This window comes from Anser cygnoides, chromosome 9 (genome assembly GCF_040182565.1).
Source record: "Anser cygnoides isolate HZ-2024a breed goose chromosome 9, Taihu_goose_T2T_genome, whole genome shotgun sequence".
NCBI classification, from domain to species: domain Eukaryota; kingdom Metazoa; phylum Chordata; class Aves; order Anseriformes; family Anatidae; genus Anser; species Anser cygnoides.
Genome location: NC_089881.1, coordinates 6,585,837 through 6,607,609, shown reverse-complemented (window position 1 = coordinate 6,607,609; position 21,773 = coordinate 6,585,837). Strand labels below are relative to the sequence as shown.

At 40.0% G+C, this 21,773-nt stretch overlaps 1 protein-coding gene across 1 annotated transcript in view; it reads left to right on the top strand.

Moving 5' to 3' along the window:
• The first annotated feature begins 6,651 nt into the window (after positions 1–6,651).
• The window catches only part of LOC106040346 (uncharacterized), a 596,086-nt gene continuing 580,964 nt past the window's right edge, over positions 6,652–21,773 (top strand). The window contains exons 1-2 of the mRNA XM_067002026.1: positions 6,652–9,017; positions 14,340–14,447. Coding sequence (XP_066858127.1) covers positions 14,393–14,447 — 55 coding nt within the window. The 5' untranslated portion in view covers positions 6,652–9,017; positions 14,340–14,392. The remainder of the gene's footprint in view (positions 9,018–14,339; positions 14,448–21,773) is intronic.

Genomic DNA, 21,773 nt, shown 5'->3' with positions numbered 1-21,773 from the left:
TATCCAGTTCCTAAATCTGTCAAAGCAGATTCATGCTTGAATAGTGCACTTTGCTCTGCATGTACTGCTCTCTTTGCTGAAGCCCTCCTAAATGTGAATTTTCAAAATTTCTTTATGCATTTTTCCAGCAAAGTTTCCTGTAGGGAAAGTAGTTTTTGTAATGAAACACCTCCCCGCAAGAGGAGGTTACAGTCTGTCCTGTTAAATATTGATCTAAAATTTCAAGCTGTTGCAGCTTTCATCTTTTCAGCTCCCATCGGAACTCCCGGGAGGTGTATAGTTTATCTGCACAAAGCTAGACAGAGACACTGCTCGTTAACTTCTTGAGATGTTAGGAAAGGAAAATGAATTTGCCAGGAGAGGCGAATTAGGTGCCTTTTATCAAACACTTTCAGCAGCTGTCTTTCCTATTGAAGAGTTTTCCTCAGCCTGGTTAAATGCCAATGTGCTGCTGTTACCCTGGCAGACCAGCTCCGCAAATCATCTGTTTACTGGCTAGGTGGAAGAAAAGAACATAAAGTTTTCGTACTTTAATCTGGTGCTTGACTGAATCTGGTCTGTTGGTAGCATTTTAACCCAGAAGTGAAATTTTTGGAATCATACTCTGCAATAGTCTGGGGAGAGATCTCCTCTTGGTGACTTCTGAATCTGGCTTGATTTCAGCAACATTTGACAGGAAGGTCGAAGTCTCCAAGTTTCTATGAATTCTTGGAAAATATGTGACCAGGTGGAGGAAAGAGATTGTTTCATCTCTAGCCAAAGTTAGAGCATGTTCTGAAGACACCGAAATTGATCACAGATGAGATTACAAAAAACAAACAAACAAACAAAAAACCACAGATACCAGGCTTCTTAAATCCCAGAGCTACTTGTTTCTTTCTTGTTCTCCATCAATGGACATTTATCCATAAAGGCAGTGCAATGAAGCATTTCCAGATTTGTGTCCATACTGTCAGATTGCTGATCTGCTCTGCAGGGTGTGGGCAGACAGGTAAGTTCCAAATGAATTTTTGGCATGAGACTCTGCTTCGTTGGTGTCAAGAGAAGAAGCAGTTTCACACGAATCTTTGTGGAAGCACCAGCAGGGTATTTACATTAAGAAATGATACATGCCATCCACATGGTGGCCACTAACAAGGGAGGTAAATGAGCAGGGCCCCTTCGCAACTGTGAACAGACCCTTGAAAAGGCTCACCTGCACCTCGATTAGAAGCCCTGAGCTTATTGCAACATGCAGTGTCTGTCGGGAAGCTCAAACTGGGAATTAAATTCCTCTGTGACCTTACTGCCTGCTGAAATTGCCAGATGAGTGAAGAAATGTCAATTAAAACGAAGAGTGGCTAAAGGGAAAGCTTGTATTAATTCAAGTTCTACGGACTGTTACAAGAAGTAGGGAAAAGAATTTTAACCCCGGTGTTCTGATGAAATTCCAGAGTCTGTAATTACATTAGCTCTGAAGTCCACCTTCAGTTTTAATATAAAAACCTGTTCTGCTTTGAGCTGTAGCCTGCCATGCAGTTATACTGCTCAGTGTCAAACAGGTGCTAGAGTTCATCAGAGAGGTAAAAGGTAATATCACGTATATAGTTTATGCAAATTTTGGTGCCTTTTTCAAAGCCCCTTCAAGATTCTTCAGCATATAATAAATAATAAGCAGAATAATAGCATATAATAAATAATCAGAATAAAAAGCATATAATAAATAATCAGCAGAAATGAGGCACTATTTGAGGAGTGACTTTTTATCAACGTGGTTGATGAGTTAATTTTTGGGAGATGCTAAATCCTTATGGTTACTTGTGTGTTTTGGTAAAGCTTAGAATAAAAATACACCGTACATCTGAAAAGGATATCAGACCAGTGTCCAGGAACTTAGGTCAACTGTTCTGAGAAAAGATCATCAATAATTCAATCGCATATTAAATGAATTGAAAATCTCAGTTCTAATCATGTTAGAGTGATTTTTGAATTCTGTTGCTAGACTGATCAGACATGCGTGAGCTCTGAAAGATTGTGTTCCCATTGTACCGTTACCTTGAATAAAAGGGTTTTAATCATCTATATTGAGAAAAGGCAGCAAAAACCAGGTAATCTGCAGCTGGGTGATGTCAAGTGCGTGCCATCTCTCTGTAGTATACACAAAGGGTATTTTTGTAAATGCAGGCATTACCCAGTATCTCTCTGTAGGTCGTGATGTAAGAAGGCTGCTCTGCGTGGTGGGCTGCTGCTGACACTCTCTTCAGGTTTTCATAAGGAATTTTTTTTCACGGAGCCAGTTTATGATTTATGGTGTAGAAGATTTAAGAGATTTGGATTGCTTTCTTTTTAAATAAGTCTTCACTATTCTGCGGATGATGATTTACAAATTGAACACTACCCTTAATGCAGCAGTGTACAGGGCTTCCGACATCTGCAGCCTGATTTTTGGCTGTAATGCTGGATGGGTAATGTTACAGACTGCAGTAACTCCTTGCATCTAACTCAGAAATTGTGCTACTGCCCTCACCTGATAGTGGTTTGTTCTGTTGGTTCTTCTCCATTCATGCAAATCACATGATGGTCAGGATGATAATTTGAGTTCCCTGCTTATGATCGCCTTTTAAAGTAAGTATTTGCACTTTTAGTCATGAGGCTACCAGGTGAGATTAGATTCTGCTGCCATAATGCCAGTGTGTTTAGTTGGTGAGAGATGGCCCTTTCACCAAAATTAGACGAAGTGCTTCAACTAGACAGTCACAGAAAGAAGTCTTGGCTGCTGGTCCTCAGCAGAACCTCAGCTGCTTTCCTAGTGCCAGTCTGCACCTACAAACGGTGCAGTACAGGATCATCCACCTCAGAGGTGGTTGTATTTAACTTGCATCTCACCTCTCTGAGCCTCGCGCCAGCAGGATCAGCTCATTAAGCTCCATTCTGACTGTTTGTAGCCCCAACCATTCATTCTTAGCTTAGGCCAAGGAAATGCTGAGAACATTTTTATAAACCCCAAACTGCAACTGAATGTAGAACTGTTTGAAGCGACTGGAAGGCAACTGCTGAATTTAATCAGGCCTTTAATGTAGGTTATACATTCATTAACTTTCACTCTTTCCTTAGATTTAGTGTTCGTTCCTTCTGTAAGAAACCATTGTGTGCATTGTGGTGAGGGACAGTGGCTGAGTAGAACTACAGACACCCCAAGATGCTACTCAGTGGGAAACAACAGGTTCAGCATGCATGCAGCTATTAAATGTTCAAATAACCTGAGACAGGGAACATTTCCCAGTTTGCCTTGGGCAGTGAGAACCTTTGTGTTTAATGCAACTTAGAAATTTTCTCTGCAGGTTTCATAAGGGCTACAAGGACTGCTTAGGAGCTGCAGTGCCATGCCCTTGCTGTTCATTCCTACCTTGAGGTAAACAGTGACAGAACACTGCTCAAGCCGTGAGGAATCATCCCCCTTTGATCAGACACAGTCTGGGCAGTGTGCTACTGCTCGGTGCCTCTGCTGACTGTTTGTACTTTGGGCTGCAAACTGAGGTACCTTTATTAAAAATATGTCATAGCACAGGAAGGCTGCGGTAAGAAGTTCTCCAAATGAGAAATGTATATTGCTAATGTCAAATTAAATTCACAAATTCACATCAGAAACCACTCTGAGCTGTGACTCTTCTCATTCCTTCCATTCTTTTTTTTTTTTTTTTTTTTCCCATGGTGACACCTAATTAAGATACAAATCAGCAGTGTCCAGGTGAGAAACTTCCCTGAGAGCCATCCGTCTTTCTGCATACAACATCCCAGGTAGCCATCCCAGCGCATACAACGAATTCTGTAGGTGTTTGCTCCACAGTACTGTAAGATCTTGCTGCCAATGGAAGTGTGCCATGTTGGAGGCCAGGCTGCTCACCTGGGAGCCCGGTGCTGTAGATTTATTTCATTTCTGAATGGTGTAATCAGTCAGGCTCTTACATTCTGTTGCACGCAGGCCTGGTTATTGGCACCACAAATCCCTGCTCTATTTGTCTTCTTTTAAAAGGTGATTCATCCACAGGGCAGTAGCATATTAATTATTATTTTCAGGTTGCCTCTTACATCCATCCCTTTAAGATTTGCAAACTTTTATAAATTTTACATATGACTTTCCAAAAATATAAAAGTATCAACGAGATGATCATAATCCATAAAGGCTTGTACTCATGTCATCTTAAAGAAGCGAGAAGAGGAAATGTCTAGGAGTCAGACTTCTAGCCAAGTAAAATGACCCTATATTTCTGTCTGACCTATTTTATTCTTTAGCTTGGGGAGCTAACCAGCTGACAGGTGATGCTGTAAGGTTCCAAGTGACCTAGCTTGAAATGCAGGGAGTTGGACAACCAGTGGGATCTTTCTTGTGGAAAATCTCACTTTGAGTCTATTCATTTCATGACTGATCTAGAGAGTCTTCGCTTCTGCTGTAGTAATTCTAATATAGCCTAGCTCTCTCTCCCCCCCTCCTTCCCCTCTTCCCCTCACTCTCTCTCTCAGTGTGAATGAGTGATTTTCTGAAGCCTAGTGTATCTAACTTTGTTTTTGCCAAACCTGGGAAGAATCACAGGTATCAAAGGGAAAAATGCCAATCTATTTTCATTATATCAAGATTTGTGTGGCTGTTTGGCTTCGTGCACCAGGAATATCACGTTTCCTATTCGCAGACTGAAGGAGCAGGGAAAGTGTGTCTTTTTCTCCAGGAGAGGGTGTCCCATCACTGCTGGCCAGAAAGATCTTACACTCAGGGCTTATACATTCTTTGGTCTGCTTTTCCTAATGTTATGTTGCAGCAAAAAACAGCTTGGAGAAATGCAAAGACAGCAAATCTGAGTGAAAGAATGTATTTGAAAAGGTAGATAAAATATTGTATGTATAGCTGTTTCACTTAACTTTCATGACTATCCAAACTTACAGAGCCTGTTAATGAACATAGGATCTAGCTTGAATGCACTGTACGTATCACGATTCTTTTTCTATTTATGTAACAGTCTGATGTATTTCATTAATTCCTTCCTGAAATCTAACACCTGATTTGTGGGCCATGTCTGATTTTGTTTTCAGAAGCAAGATGTGCTCTGTATGGCAACTGCTATGTTATACAGGCACACACAGTAAAGTACCTTTATTTAATTTTACCTTCCTCTACAACATGAAAGCAACGTGCCTTTTCTACTACTCTTTTAAAACAGTGTCTCATTATTCAAATGCACGGCAGTTTTAATGACAATTTGCATAAGGTTGTAGAGTCAGTCTAGCTGATGGCTGTGAAACAAATGTTTGCAAAATTTATTTGGGGCTTCAATTTCTTCGTTATAGCTTGTTGTTATTGCTCTTCCCAAATCCTGGCAGCTGAAGAATGAGAAAAAAAAAAAAGCAGAGAGAATCGATAGTAAGAAAATAAACTTCTAATATAAAATGACAGCTTGACAGCGAACATATCTGGCATGAATTGCAAATGCAGCAAAGAGTGGGAACCATAATCTGATTTCTTCTGGTTCTATATCATTCTTTTATAGAATGTCTTTTTTTTATACTAACACCATTTGTGTCATAGGAGCCTTAATATAATCAATATTATATTGCAAAAAAATTCTCAGGATAGTCACAAGTGTTTTATGCCTCCTTATAGACATTTACAATTATTTTTTATGATAGTAAATGTTAATTTTAGAGGAATTCACACTGGTTCTAAATCAAGGAAGTCTTCTGTACTGAACTGAGTCCCTTAAAAAGAACAGATAATCTCAAGATTTCTGTTCTTTGGTGCTGAGGTGTCATGGAAATAACTGAAGTTGGTATTATTGGACTGAATCTAAGCTCTAGCCCTGACTTGGCTCATGAATTGTAGCTACAATCAAATCAAGACCCAGATCTTCAAATCTTTTGATTTAAAGGGATAGCTGATGGCATGATATGTATCATGTACAATTTCTACATTATTGTACTTGGCAATTGTTTCAGTTGCTTCTCCAAATGTTATATGTAGTTTTGGGATTTTTTTCTCCAGTTAATTCTAGCTCTGTTTGCTAGAGCTGATCTTTGCCCTTCCTGTCTCCTGAAATAGCCAACACACCTTGCATCATGTGTGAGCTTGAGTGTAGCTCCTCATGGACTTTTCTTTTGTGCTTTTTTTCCCAGCCTTTGCTGTGCAACAGTCCCAAAGGACCCCATGCAGAATATTTTTTCTAAGATTCCTACAAAACAGCTATTAATTCTTTCAGCTCTTTCCCACAAGTGCAGGGCATTCATTTAAACCAAATGAACTTTATTAAAATTAGAGAGATGTTTAGTTTAGAAGCAATAAAAAGGTAATTGTCTTACCTGAAAAACTAAAATTAGATGCATTTTTATAGCATGAGCCTGTAATATACCTGAAGTTTAACATTTAATAGAATGCATGGCTGAGAGACTCACTGTCTGTGGTATCAAACTCATCCCTATGCTTGTGTGTGTCCACTGGAAAAGATGGCCTCAAGGAAACAAATATTTGGCTCTGCTCACTGAAATTTCCTGGTGGGTCTCTGCAGCAGTTTTCTGAGAATGTCTTTGACTTCAAAATGCTATGTATTGCAGTGACTCAGATCTTCGTTCACAGCTAAACACAAACCCATTGATTATAATGTTGTATCTCAAGAAAACTGGCCATTCTCCTTGCTCTTGTTTGACTCTTCATATGGATCACAGTTCCTGTACTTGTACTGACTCATCTTCATTTCTTTGACACGTGGAACTAAAGATCATCAGCCGACTCATAAGGAGAACTGTGATGCTGTCTCTTCCAGAGGTTCATTAGGACTCACTCAGCAAGGTTCCCTGGCTATGCCTGTACTCTTTGGAAGCAGCAACCAGATTGCATTTAGGTGTGCAGTAAGTGTCTGTCAGCAACATGTCAGTCTTTAACAATTGATTCATCCATATAAAAAAAAAAAAAAAAAGAGTAAGAAATTCCTTTTCTGCTTTATGTCACCCACACGTTATGGCACTAACAGCACTTGTTCCACATAAGGACTGTACATAGGCTCTTCTACTTGCTTATACAGCCTGAAATAAGATGGTGTTAGTGTGCTTGCTTGCTTCGAAAATTATGCTGGTTATTGTGCCAAGTTAAGACATGAATGTCAAGCCATTCCACAAGCCTAGAAAGAATAATAAAAATATTTATGAATGTTACAGTTTTAACTGTTACATTTTTTAAGACCTCCACAGCTTGGACTGATTTATGTCTGTTCAGCTCTTTTTTGAAAATAAAAAAAAAAATACATACAAAAGAAATTAAGGAAGCCAGAAGCTATGCATACAAAGAACTATCTAAAAATAAGAGGTAAAGCTATAAACTTTAATATCCCACTGAGCGAAGAAGAAGGTTTTTCTTGTCTGGCTACAGGAGTGTGTGCAGTTTTGCTGAAATGTAGTTCTCATTTTGCCTCATACAGTCTCTGTGGTGGTGACTGCTATTTTTACTTTAGATGTGGGCTTTTAAATTTCCTTATTTATGTTTTTATTCTCATCATAAGAGATGTATTATAACCGTTCACTGCATTCTACACGTTTAATTCCAAACTCTGACATGCAACAGCCTTTGGTTGAGCTGTGGCAGCTGGAAATTCAGCACAAACGACATGCAGTCCCCGAGTCTGAAAAGGAAGTTGAGTCACAAAAATACAAATTTCACAACAGAATAAATGAAAAAAAACACAACATTCTTAGAGACCAGCTGGTGGTGTATTATATCCACATTGTGACCATGCCTCATCATAGTCTGTCTGCTTGGTACTTTTAAAAATAATTTTGGCTTTATGTTTTCAGCTGGCGTGCCAAGGATTTGATGTTACAGCAGAGGTGTCCAGTTGTGAAAGAATGTCTGATCATGGTCATACAGCGTAGATGTGTAGTACTGTCCTTCAGAAATGAAAGAAGCATGTGACTTGCACCCTTTTAGTAGTGTAACAGAATGATCACGCTATGAGATGTATTCTGGAAGTCAGCTAGAAGAGTAAAGAAATAAAGTGAGAAGCTTGTTCTTCCCTTCAAACAGTCCATGTTTTTGCTGATTTTCCTGAAGAAGTTCACATCTTGGAAATAGTTTTTTTCCTATTCCATTAAAAGTCTCTACCAGTAGTGTGAGAAAAACTGATGAAAGTTTTGTTTCTTTTCAGAAACGTACAGTCAAACACTCCCTGTTTTATTTGCCATGCTGATAGTCGTGTAAGCAGTGGCCTGTATGAGGAGAGATGTGAATTTTAATGTTAGCGTTCTTGGATGAGGAGTGTAGAAAGCAAAAGATGATTTTGGCTGGCCAAGATATTTTAACTCTTTCAAGAAGTCCAACTTCCAGATAATACCAGCCGTCTTCTGAAGAACAAAAAAAAAATAAGTTTGTTAGCTGCCACTGAAAATTAAAGTTGTCAGATGCACCGAACAGTACGTGCACCACTTAAGATTTAAATTAAGGATCTCAGTCCAGTAGTTCTAGCCTAATGTGAGTTAAATAACATAAATATATATTTTGAAATACTGTATTGAGAACTTGTAGGTGATAAATGATTCTGATCATCCACTGAAAAGTTAGCTCTCAGAAAATATCCACACTTTGTTGTTGTTGTTGTTCCTTCTTCCCAAGGCAATATGAGTTGCCTCAAACAAGTTATTTGCTAAACAGAGCCTAAGATCTGGATAGATTTATGTCGCTGATATGCCTGCTTAGCTATGCAGAGTGACAGCAGCATGATAGTTTGCGAATCGTCTCCTGAAACCACTTGGAAGCTCTTTTTGTCACTGCCTGATTTCAGTCATTGATCAGGGAAGATGATAGGAAGCAGGGGCTTAAAACACCAGACTCCCATTAAATCTGTTGAAGTTTTATTTCTAGCGTTGTTTTGTATTTGCTATGTGTTCCAGGAAGCACCCAGGTCTCTTGAAGAGAGATGCAAGCAATGCTCTGCACACCCTGAACAATTGTTGACTTTTCAGAAGCACTGGTCAGACTCCACATCGGGAGCACTTCCATGTCCAAGGTGGGCACGGGTAAATAAACAGGTGTACCTTAAAAAAATGCTGTGGAAATGACATACTTGATATGCTGAGGGACCGCAGTAGTAAATCCTATATAAAAGCTGTGTGTGTAACTAGGAAAGAGCACAGGGTGATATATAGAGTTGCTGCTTTAAGGTATTTCCAAAAGCTAACTACATTTCATGTTCTCATTAGTCAAAACTTCCAAGGCGTCCTTTCATCTCTGTTATTCTATCTGTCACATGAAGCAACAGAAATCTGAGACTGGTTTTCAAACATAATTCCAGAAAACTGTCTTCCCTTTAGCCTCTGCCATGAAATATAGCACAAACGAGCATTTTTAATGAGACATCATTTATAGAATATCTGCAAAAAAACGAAATGCCATAGACTTTGTGGAGTGGGCTTGCAGGCATCTGTTAGCATTGTAAAGGGAAGTGACAGGATCCCAAGTTGGCAAGAGCTTTAGGAGAAACATGCCAGATCCTTCTCTTGTAAACTCCTCTTCCCAAAGCAAAACAAAGACTTTAGGCTAATAACACACAAACAAATTCTGTTACAACATAAGCTAGGATACTTAACTTTTTAAATAAACAAAATTCATAGTGTCCAAGACAGAATATAAATAAAGGACTTATAGGACTTTTTTTTTTTTTTTTTAACAGTCCCCCCCACCATGTGGTGTTGCAAGTAAATTCTTGCTTCTGTGTTTAGTTTAACTCATTTCAATGGTTTTGTGAAGTGCAAAAAGTCCTCTAGCAGTCCCCCTGGGTCCCTCAGAAAGGTGGTAGTTTTTTTTTTGTTTTTGTTGTGTCCCCCTCCAATTTCTTTCAGCATGCAGGTGTTTGCTGCCTATTTGAACGTAACCTTTCCAGCTGTGTGCTGTGCCTCTGACTGCGAGGTACAGAAGGACAGCCTCCGCTACGTGGCTGTTGTGCTGTCTGTATGGTGAATCGGAGCTGGAGTGCTGGTGGAGAAGCGCCTCCCACCTCACAGGCCTCGTACTGCTTTCGCCTGGCGATGTGGTAGGGCTCAGCAGCACTGGAGGGATGGGTCTGAGTAACTCCACTCGTTTCTTCTTTAGAAGCCTGTTCATAGCTCTAGTTATGCCCACCACTGTCATTGCAAAACTTCTATTCCTGGTTATTGCATAGGGTAATCAGAACATAACTGAGCTTTTCACAATAAAAGTTAATGGTAACTGATGCAGTTTGTAATATCTTTAGTATTTCTATGTCTACTATTCATTAGCCAGCCTCAGGTTTGTTTTCTTAAACCCTCATGCACACCGAACAGAGGTTGATACACAGGGGATTGTTTTGTTTTGCTTGTTTGTTTGTTTTTTCCTTACTGTGTGGTTACAGTAAACTTAAAACCCAGACATCTCATAGAATCATAGAAGGGCTTGGGTTGGAAGGGACCTTAAACACCACCCAGTTCCAACCCCCTGCCATAGGCAGGGGCGCCACCCACTAGATCAGGTTTGCCAGGGCCCCATCCAGCCTGGCCTTGAACGCTTCCAGGGAAGGGGCATCCGCAGCTTCTCTGGGCAAAAGCTCAAGGAGCCAACATCTCTTTTGTTCAAATGTAGAAGTGCATTAGGCAAATCCATGCTTCCAGAACATTCGGTCCAGAACAGTACCCCCCAGAAATGTAAACGGCACCCTTAGTCCCCTTCTCCCCCCTCCTTAGGAACCATTGGTAGTCTCCTCTGGAAAGGCAACAAGATCAAAACCATATGAATGCTCTGGAGAGAGGAAAGGCACTCAGCCCCTCAGAACTGAATCTGAAGCGTCATTATGGGCTATTCGAACTGCTGATTATCAGTGAAAGCTGAGCCTTGTACCAACTTGCCAAGGGTACTTTTAACCCATTAACACATCATCATAGTTCTGCAGTAATCTGAAAGGGAGAAAATAAACCACAAAAAATAGTTTTCCTTGACTGTAACTTGATCTGGTAAATGACAATATGTTCTGAATACTGTTTGTGTAGCTCTCATTATGATTGTGGCCTTAGATAATTAGTTAATTAACAAGGCTATGGTAAAGTTAGTGTCACTGCTTTCATCATGAACTGCAAGTACTTCAGAGGTCAAGAGTGAATAGCAGAGTCAATGAGGTCTCTTTGAACTCATTTGCCTCTTACTGCTTCGGTGATCTTTAAATCTGCATTCCATTACCTCCAAAACATTTCCTCAACATGACTGCTTCTCAGTTAAGACTCCTATTTCTGGGTTCAAATAACCTCTATTGCCCTCTTTTCCTCTCTCATTGGCCTCCACTGGGTTCCACTTCAATGCATTTCAAGCTCTCCAAGATGTGTTAGCTATTTGTGGAAGCAAAATCATGCTATTTCTTCTTCTGTGATAATGGCTGGCTCCTTGAGCATTTTCTGGCAGATCTTTGAGTCTGTCTGCAGTCTTGATTTTGCTCATTTAGTTTTCCTTGTATTCGTTCATTTCTTTTTTTTATTATTTATATGGATTAACCACTGTAATTTCATTCTTTTGTCTCACCAAATTTTGCTCAACTCAGTGAAATTATTGGTGTGAATAAAATGGAAGAAGAAAGAGAACCTCTGCACAATGTTATGGTCAGTGTTTGGAATTTGATCTGCAATGTCCATTTACCATACTCTTGTCTTAACCTGATGGTAAGTGACTGTGTAGTGTTAACATTCCCTCTAGATCTCTCTCTCTTTTTTTTTTTTTTTCCCTGACCGCATGGTATTTTCCATGTTTGTTTGTTGCTTGTTTGAGAAATAAGAGATCTTTTGGTCTTCTTTTCTAAATTTGGGAATTGGAACTAAATGGATTCTCAGACTCTCTCTCGTGTTGTCCTTTGGTCATTCTTAGGCTAAGACTGTGTTGTGCTTTCAAAGTCTCAGTCCTCCTCCTGCCTGTTGTTACCCAATGGGTGCAGGCACTCTGTTCTTCTCCTTGGATTTCCATTTGCCATCAGTCCCATTTGTGCCATATCGCCTGACTGTTCTTTTCTTGCATTCCTGCTACATCTCTAGTTGCCCCTTCACAAGATCTTTCTTTCTCCAACTGTCTGTGAGTTTGAAACACAAAATCCTGCCTTTCCTTGGCACCTCCTCACTGAGTAATCTTGTCCCTGGTTAATTTTATTGGTACATCTGGATTTCAGCGACCTGCTGAAGACTGTTAGACTGGCCGATTTCATTCATTCATTCCTTTGGTCCAAATTAAAGCTTCATCTGGTCTGTTAGATCTTGTGGATGCCTTGTCCATCAAATCAGCTCCAAGAGCTCTTCTCCCCACCTGCAGAGCACAGCTAATCTGCCTCACCTTTTCCTGCCTTGTGTGGCTGCTAACAGAGCAAGGCCCGTGCACATAACTGAAGTTGTCCGCGTTTGTTTTTCCATTGTTTCTATGGATTCACACATTTGTTGCAAGCACTGTTTCTGCCTGTTAGTTCCATTAGTGAGGGTGCTTGTGTGTGAACCTCGAGAGGGGTCCCTGGGGAGTGAACTGTATTTGTACTGGATTTTGTACAAATTTTTAATATGTTTTTCTCATGTCTTTCATACTCAGCGAGACATATCCCATTGTATTACGGTCTCTGGGACTAAATAATATGAGCTCAGGGAGTGTTTCTTTATGACACTTCTGCTAAGAAAACAACGATCCTCCAATTTTCCAGGGCCTTTCATTCTCAAAAGATCAGTTGCTGGATTTTGACTTATCCAACTTCCTTTTTAGCCCTTTAATACTGATGTTATTGGTAGAAAATAGAGTTCTTTTTAATCTTTCTTAAACTAATTTTACACCTGTGTATCCCCACTGGCATTGCCTTAATTTACTGTGATGTGAATGAAATCAGAATCAGGACCTCTGAATGTAGAAACCATACTTGAACTTACAGGTATGATTAGCTGTGAAATGTTTCGTGGTAATTTCGAGTGCAGGCTGGTATACAATGACACACTGTTTGATGCTTTGGGAGAACCATGGCTGCAGAGCACACAGGAGACTGGCAGGAGAGCTCTGCAAAAATGAGAAGGGTGACAGAACAGTGAGCAAGAAGAGGAGAGAGAGAGAGAACGTGAGAACAGATAGAAGGATGTGTAAATGGCCTGATGAATGATGAGAGAATGTGCAGCTGAATTAAAGAATGTGTCAGCTGATAGATGGGGGATTGGGCAAGCAAACAGCAGAACCAATTAAATTTGGATTATTATAACAAACAGTTTCACAGTGCTGTAAGGGGGAAAGAGAGAGGGAGGATACCAAGGTTAAAGTGGTCAAAAGACAAAGGCATTCACAACTAGGCTGGTAAACATTACAGTAAGCTGACCTTTCCAGGAGAATGTTATACAGCAGCTAAGGAAAGGAGAAAGACAGGAATGGCTTTTATGAGAAGGTTTGAAGGAAGCTTATAAGAGAAACCAATGTGACAGGACAGGCAAATCTACTGTAACTTTAAATCATCCTTTAGAGAAGCTGGCTTTTCTTCTGGGACTGACTGGGGTGGTTTTTCAGGCCATATGTTTTCTCTATCCTGTGCATGTTAACACTCATATGAATGTGTGTGCATGTTCCTCCCAACTCTTATTTGGGACCTGAGTTATGACTATACCTGTCCTACATAGGTGCCAAATCTCCAGAGCTTCTTTGAAGTGCATATGTATTCATGTCCCCTGAAATACCTTTGGAGGTTTAATCAACAGTTTAGGGAATTTAAGCTCTGAACTCTGGCACTGGGATCAGTTACCTTAAATTAGACAATGTAAGCTCCTCAGGTCATGACATGCGGCATCCTCAGAGCGGGGAGCTGGAAGTGATCTCTTCCATACAGCTTTAGGGAGATTGCTCAGATTCTGCGCAGGGCACCAGGACCACTGTAATGAACAGTGAGAATCAACATAGTTTCTTTTTTTCTTTCTTTCTTCCCATTCCTTACCTACATCGTTCTCTCTAGAAAGCCTTAGCTCAAGAGAAATGCTTGTAAAGAACTGTCTATGTCTTCTTTATAAGTGTTGGCTAGGAGAATACTAAGGCTGTCATTTCATACGTGTTCTTAGCTGGAATTTACTAGTAAAAACTATCTGGGTTACAATTAACTGCTATTTTTGACTGGTCAATTTTTATTCTGCATCTGTTATCCAGTCCATTTTGCCATGGTGCTGTACAAGTGTTCTTGCTGGGAAGAGAAATGGGGTGGTGAAGGACAGGAAGAAGCAGCTGTTGTGCAGGACTGCTTTTTGGGAGGGCAGTGCTGCCTTAAAGTGCATGTAAAACTATAGCCAGAGATTCTCCTTGCTTACACTGTTTTTTCTTATTGATGTTATTATAACAGAGTCCACCACTAGGGAAGAGAAGAGGGCTGGACTCTTGTCTTGGACTGCCATCATGCAGCCTCTCCTGTATGACAGTATAAAACAGCAAGGACAAGGGCTGGATGCTGGTGAGTGACTGCTGTATGGCTTCATTATCTTTTGCTATGAGACGGGTGCAGGATATATTTCATTCTTACTGTTTGATCCCAAAAGGGAGAATGTTACTGTATTAAATCAAAGTGGAAGAAATTCACTGTAACACAAGGCATCCACAATACATTAAGATTTGCAATCAATGTACATTTATTTCTCTTTATAATTTATGAGCATTGTATTTTGCCAGAGTAAATGATCTTTCTGAAGCCATTCTATATGATTGTTCAAACCAATCAGTATCATTAAAAACATAAACATATGACAGTGAACATCCATAAAGGCCTATTTCCTGCAGGTATTGTCCTAGTACGTAGCAGAGCTGTAAAGGTCCACGTTTGTAAAGTAGATGTGGGGTGAATATAAAAGGAGCAATAAATTCAAACCCTACTGTGAAAATTCTCTTCTGAAATTATGGTTTTTGAAATATACTACTAAAAATTCTGCTTATCCATGTTATGTGAACATGTTATCTGTATTGTAAGAACTTCATGAAACAGGACTACTACTACTTTTGTGCACCAGTACACACATCCACATACTCAGTCCTAGGGGAGTGACTATGCTATTAAATGTGTCTATTAAAGACTCAGCGAAGTTTTCTGAGCTTGTTTTTCCATAAGGTGAGATGATATTTTAGTCTACTGCGATTTTACTGGATTGATTCTCTCCAAAAGGACCCATGTCAAAAAAAAAAAAAAAAAAAGTACAAATTGAAGTATTTCATTAAAGTTTTCTCACTGTCTGGATGTATAGTTGTTTTTGATCATTTCATCTAGGAAGTTGAAGCTGGCAATCAACAAATGTATGATCTTGGTTCTGAACAAGAATGGTAAACAAATGGTGCTGCAGGTTGATGCGTGAGTAGAATTATGGAAGTGTAGTAGAGGTCAGACATTAGATACTTTAGTGAAGGTGATTTGTTTTGATACAGATCTTAATACTAGGTTCAATTCTAAGTAGAAAGTGTAAATCTTTTATTTCAAAAACTCTCAGACTTCTTTCCAGCTCAAAAGAAAAAGCTAAGAAACTAAAACCCCTGATATTGTGACACCTTCTGTGACTTCTGAAAAATGTATGTAAAACAGCCAAAGTGAATTAGAAAAAATTGATGCCAACTGGTTGTCCTCACTGATTTGATGGGGAAAAAAGACCTCAGAGGTGCCCTGACTAATAAACTGTACATCTTCACTAATCATGCAAACCTCTCTTGTTATGAAAGATGAAAGATCCTGGCAAAGTTAATAATGGTCTCAGGACCTCACACAGTTTTTATCCAATCTGTAGACTGAGAAGGATGTGTAAGGGTTACACTGACAAAATTATAAGTCATTATGGTACTGAACTTTAGAGTTAAATGATTGGGAAAAGCAGCATAAACTCTCCAAGCCTTTATATCTGTTTCTTTTCTCAAAGAGAGAAGCCAGTGCTGTCTGTTGGACCTGGTTTAAGATTTTATACAAAATCAAATGGCAGAGATGGATGGATGTTTTATTGTTTATTCCTGTTAATTCTTTTCTAAATATTTCAGTGTTATACTTTGACTGGGGCTGGCCTTTTATGCTTAGCAGTATGAGTTACTGAGAACTCTAGAATGGCCTGATGAGACTTTCACCCCTTTTCTGATTACTTAACACTGGGTAAGCTGCCCCTCAATCCAGAGTTACAAGTTTTTATAGTGGGATGTCTTGTGAAATGCTTCAGAGAAGACCACTGTATAATTATCTGAGAAGCGCTTTCCATGTCCTAAGTACAAAAAATGCTCTGATGCTACTATTTCAGGGCAAAACTCTGCAAAGCTAAGCAATTTTGCAGGTCATAGGATAACCCAAGGAAACCAGTGCCTCAAGGCTGATCATGCTGCATATTCTAACTTTCACATTGTATCTGTACTGTATTTGTACTTGTACTTTGTACAAGGCAAAGCAAGAAGCAAATATTAGAAGCTACAGTCAGAATAGTCACTGAGAAGGAAATGGGAAAGGCTCGATGCTAATTAGGACATTGCTTAGAGTGCTGTGCAGCTGGGAACAGCAAACTCAGCAGGCATCCTTGTTTTCAGAGGCTGTGGTAGGCTCATCAGTAATCTTTACATCCACCATCTCCAGCCTTGCTCTCCAGGACATTACATTCAGGACTGTGCCGTCCTGGCCCTGTACACTACAGGACTCTATTCGCTGTTCTTTCTCTCTTCTACCCTTGCCCCCTGCAGCTGTAAGAACGCAGCCTTGCGCCCTTGGGGCAGATAGAATTTTCCTGTATTTGCTAAGAATCCTTGAGTCAGTTCTAAAAGCGGGGTAATTAGTCAGAGCACAGCACCATGTTGACACAGACAGACTGCTGCTGGGAGCGAAAATGAAATCTTTGCATTGCACTACTGATACATGAGCCCTCTTAGAAGTAGGAAGCGTGTCCCTGAGGTGGAGTAGCATTGTGCTGTGCTATTATTCCCTACCAGGCACTGTGCTTGAGCTTTGGGTTAGCACAATTCCAGCCAGAAAACAGTTAAAGTCAATTATCATGAAAACAGCTTTATTCTCTTCTGGATGTGTTTCTCTTCTGGACTCTGTGCAATTCTATGGTTATCTTTGTTATGTTTGATTTTGCCAATAAGGCTTCCTTTAAGCTGACATTAAAGACTAGCTGTACTGCTCCCCACCAAGATAGATGTAAAACCAGCTCATTTGCTAGGCCTGTGTTTCATCTACACACCTGCAAAGCAGGGCAGTAGTCAGTAGCTAAAAAAAAAAATTATGATGGATAGCAGCAATTATAAACCAATAATATACGGGAAACAGAAAAGATTGCAAAGAATTTCCTGCCATATGCATTTAGGAGGCATCTGGACTACATCTGGGAAAGCACACACTCGGGGAACTGCAGCTTGCTGGAGGTGCATGTCTGTGCTATCAAGAATAATGATAAAATGGTGCAATTCATGTTTACTTCTTTGTGCATTAAGGGGAGGGAAGGGATACTCAATATGAAACATTTCTCCAAACAGATGGAGTACAATACAACGTTAATTGACTGAGAAGTAGGGGAGATCACCTTGTGAGCTGTTTGCTCGCTTTATTGCTTAATCATATTCAAGATGATCGATAACTTTCCTTAAAGAGCATGGTGCTGGGATTGCTATTAGCATAAGTGGTGACATGTAAATATGACCAACCTTAACATTTACATTTTGGCTTATTGGCCATAGGGACGAGCTCATGTGTAGGAATGCATTTTGCTAATGAGTCATTAAAAACAGGAGGAATGGAACCCATCTGAAAGGTGTGCCTGCTGATACACAAGAGCAGAGTAATTTCTAAAATAGATTTGGTTGTCTGCTGGGAAAATTGCAGAAGGAAGGAAAATCTGATTTCTTACAGAGTATTTGCTGGTGTGTGGAAAGTTGTGTGTGTTTTCCCCCCACATCCCAGTGAAATGCAAGCTGTTCCTTACTGTTACCGAGATGGTTTTATTAAGGGCTACTGAAAGGTTTGGGTCAACTGGTCTGTTTAGTTTATATGCCCATTCACATAAAGACTGAAACAACTAATAGTTGTCTGGGAAGCTATTATTTAAGAGAAAAAAAAGGAAAAAAAATGCTGAGGATCCTAATCCTACTGAAGTGATTGCAGACTAGCTGCTTTCCACTAATGGACAATGCCATTTTATCCTGACCTACTTGTACTGTCTGTCAAAGAGGAAGCTTGAAATTCACTTGAAGCTAAACAGCCAATAAGATTTTCAAAAACTTCTGTGCATCTGACTTCTGGTTGCCTTGAGGGTCATGATAACATACTTCTCTTAGGGACTTTAAAGTTCTAACCTTCAGCTAATAAACTTGACTTCAAGCTTGTAGTAGGGGGACAATCATGACTTGGCTTGTATCTTTTATAAAGGCCCCAGGCTGTTTCTTTGTTCCATCAAAAGCTTACCTCTTCTGGAGGTTACTGTAAAATACATTACTGTTTGATCTTCCAAGGCTTGCTGTTACCCTCGTATTTCCTTTTGTGTGTATAACCGCGTGACTGATACATGCAAAAAAAGAAAATGCTTGTTTCAAAGCAGATTTGTTTTATTGGAGATGAGCAATAGTATGTACCTGATGGATGTGTGCTATTTGATGGATTATTCCAGAGCTTCAGTCATAGAAACTGCCCCCGCTTTAGACCTTGTGGGGGTCTAAAATCCATGTACGAGACTGAGGGCAAAATTCTGTGTGCTGCAGTTAATCCATAACTGTCAAGCAACAGCAGTAACCACATAGTGCAGGTCAACTGCTGGATCCTTTAATAACTGAGGTGTTACATCAACAGTAATTAAATCAAATCCTTTCTACTTTGCGAGTGTCCACCCTGGAAGGATCTTAGAATAATTATGGACCCAAGAATCATTTTGGAACTGAAATTGGAAGATGTTTTCTACTATAAGAACGATTTGTTTTGACTAGATCTCTCAGGAAAAAAAAATCTTTTACATCTGAAATCTTTCTTTCAGGGTTTAGAAGACTAAGTTACCAGTTTTTTTCTTGCCAAACTAGTCCCTAAACAAAACTGGTTTTTAGTCAAGTGTCAGGCTTGATACTGCTTTTCAACTGTAGCCTGCCTGTTGCAGGTAGTCTTGAAGTTGAAGTGGACCAGTAGACCTGCTTTAATACAAAACTGTATGCTTTGGAGGAAAAGGTAATATGTTTAAAAGCTCTTTTTTTGTTGTTGTTGTTCCTTGTTTTTCTGTCTGTTGTTCCCATTTGGTAGAGTGCAGGATTCTGTAGCCAGTTCCTCTTGAGTGCTTGACTGCACATGGATTTATGCCAGTGGAGCAGGGCCGCGTTCACCTCTCCTGCCTCCACAAAGGGGTAGCTGGGCAAAATTTTTCTTTTCTCACTCTTCTGTTGGGGAGAAAGAGCTTGAAAGCCTGATCAAGTAGCAGAGGTGTTAGAGGTACCTGGAGATTTACATGATGAGCATGGGCTAGTTATTCTAGGTCTGCTCCCTACTGACTTGACACTGTCCATTTCTGGAGACTAATCTTGCAGTTGGTGACTGCAGGTGACACAAGTCTCTCTGGTGCTTTCCAGTTCCCAGACGGCTTTTCTGGTTTTGAGGGACTGGGGGGAGTGAAGTGGCGTCTGGCAGGGACTCTTTTAGGGATGTGGGTCTCTGTGATGGAGAGGTAACGTTCAGTTTTAGGTGCAGCATTAATAAATCAATACAAGCCCAGTGCCTCAGGGAAGAGGACAGAACAACTTCATTTGCAACAGCATTCAATGTGTCTCACTCTTCAAGTTAAATAGCCATTGGGAAGTCCTGAGATCACATAATCTTGGAGTACTTCATGGCCGCGTTCCATAAAACAAAGCAAATCCCAGTAGTGGTTGCCTCGAATATGGGGCTAGTGACAATTTATTACATCTGGTATTAGCCAGGTGGAAAACATGAGCTTTTAATTTTTTGCTCCACTTTTCTATTCGCTTTTTACTCCCATCTGCCTGCTTTTATGCCTTTCTTTCCCATTGATGAGAGCAGTATTGCAGAGGAAGTAGTGTGCTCAGAACTTTGTGCGATTTTTCTCCTGTTCACTGAAGGAAGTACCTGATAATTGCTATTGTGGGGCATTATCTGTTTTTATTAAAAGGTATTTTGCCTAATTTTTCTTAAAATAGGATGCTGTTTAATCTGAAAGATTCTGGCCCTCAGTAATACCACTGTGACTTTTGTTTCGATGGTATTTGTTTTTAAGCATTTTTTCCTTCATAAAATGCTTTATATTTGTGAAGTTTCGAACTAAACTAGTTTAACTAGCTTTAACTAGAGAATAATTTCTGACTAATTGAAGTTTGTTTATTATCATAGTTATAATAAACAGTGTAATTATTTATGTAATTATTTCTCTACAGAACTGGTACTCTTGTGCCATTGTTTCAACATTTTTAGTCTGCTGATAATTTTCCCCTGTGACTGTTCTTTTTTTGTTTGCTTTGAAATGGCTGCATGGAGTACGTGGAGCCTAAATAGGAGTGAGACACAATGAATCCTATTGTACTGAGGGCTTCCACTTATGATGGCAATAACTCATCTTCTCTCTAGGTAGCTTTGCATATCCTGTTGTGCTGATAATTTTAATCAGAAAGCTTTATTTTTTAATAATACTAGTGGTTATTTTTAACAGTGATTCCTCTTGTTTTATGTAATCCTCTGGGCCCTATGGAAGGACTTTATAAATAGAAGTGTTAGAGGGCACGATGTACCCCCTGAGATGTGTGTTAAATATGACCAGCCACCTTCTTCTTTGTGGGCAAGGGGAGCTGGTTGTGTTTGTGGGAGGATCCTTTTTTCCCATAGAATCTGCAGGTGACCCTGCAGGGATTCGGGGTTTTGAACACAGTGAAAAAGATAAAGACAGCAGGGGATATACTGGGGAAAGCACAGGGAGACAGGGAAGGGTGGGCAGAGAACAGGCCTTGTACTCTTCTCTCCTGTAACAAAAAAATTCCCCAGAAATCAGTCTGAGTCAAAGCAGGTAAAACTAAAGGAGGTCTCACCTCCGTCTTTGTTGATGGGCAAATGCATATGAACAAGAAATGTATGGGACAAGTTGTGTTCTCCTGTGGGGCCTCCTAGCTACAAATTCTGCCAAAGGAGCCTTGTGGAGACATCTCCCACTGTGCTTTTCATGACTGCTGGTGCCCTGTGGAACTGTGCAGATGTTCTGGTGAAAAATGGTACAGTTACTGCTATTTCAGCATCTGTCACTTACAGTGCTATTGGGAAAAGGAGGGCTGTGTCTGAATGTTCTTTACCTCCTTTGCTCCCAATTAAGATTTCTGTCCTGTAGGGCAATAGCTAGGAGAAATGGACCTGCTTGCAAGAAGGGAATAGGTGCTCTTGTGTGGTGATCTGTCAAAAGGAAGAGAGGTGTTAAAAATCTAGTGCCCAGGGATGGTGAGATTAAAGGATGTCACAACACAAAGCTGGGAACCTGTTGCTTGGGCAGCATCTCCTGACAGGAGTGGGGAACAGACTGTCAGGCAGCAGAGGTGATGGCAGGAACTGCATATACAGCAGCAAGCTGCGTAGGATTTGCTTCAATTCAGTTACTAAGTCACCTGCTATGACCTAGAAAACAGGGGCAGAGGGGGCATGGAGAAGGATGTGTATGAAATATTTTTTTATTTCATCCATGCCACTTTGAGTTCATAATAATAATAATAAAATTTTAATTTTATTCTAGCGTAATTTAACTTTGGAGTTAAAAATTATTTTCAGTTTCTTTGTGGAGCTTTTCTGTTACAACAAGACTGTCCAACT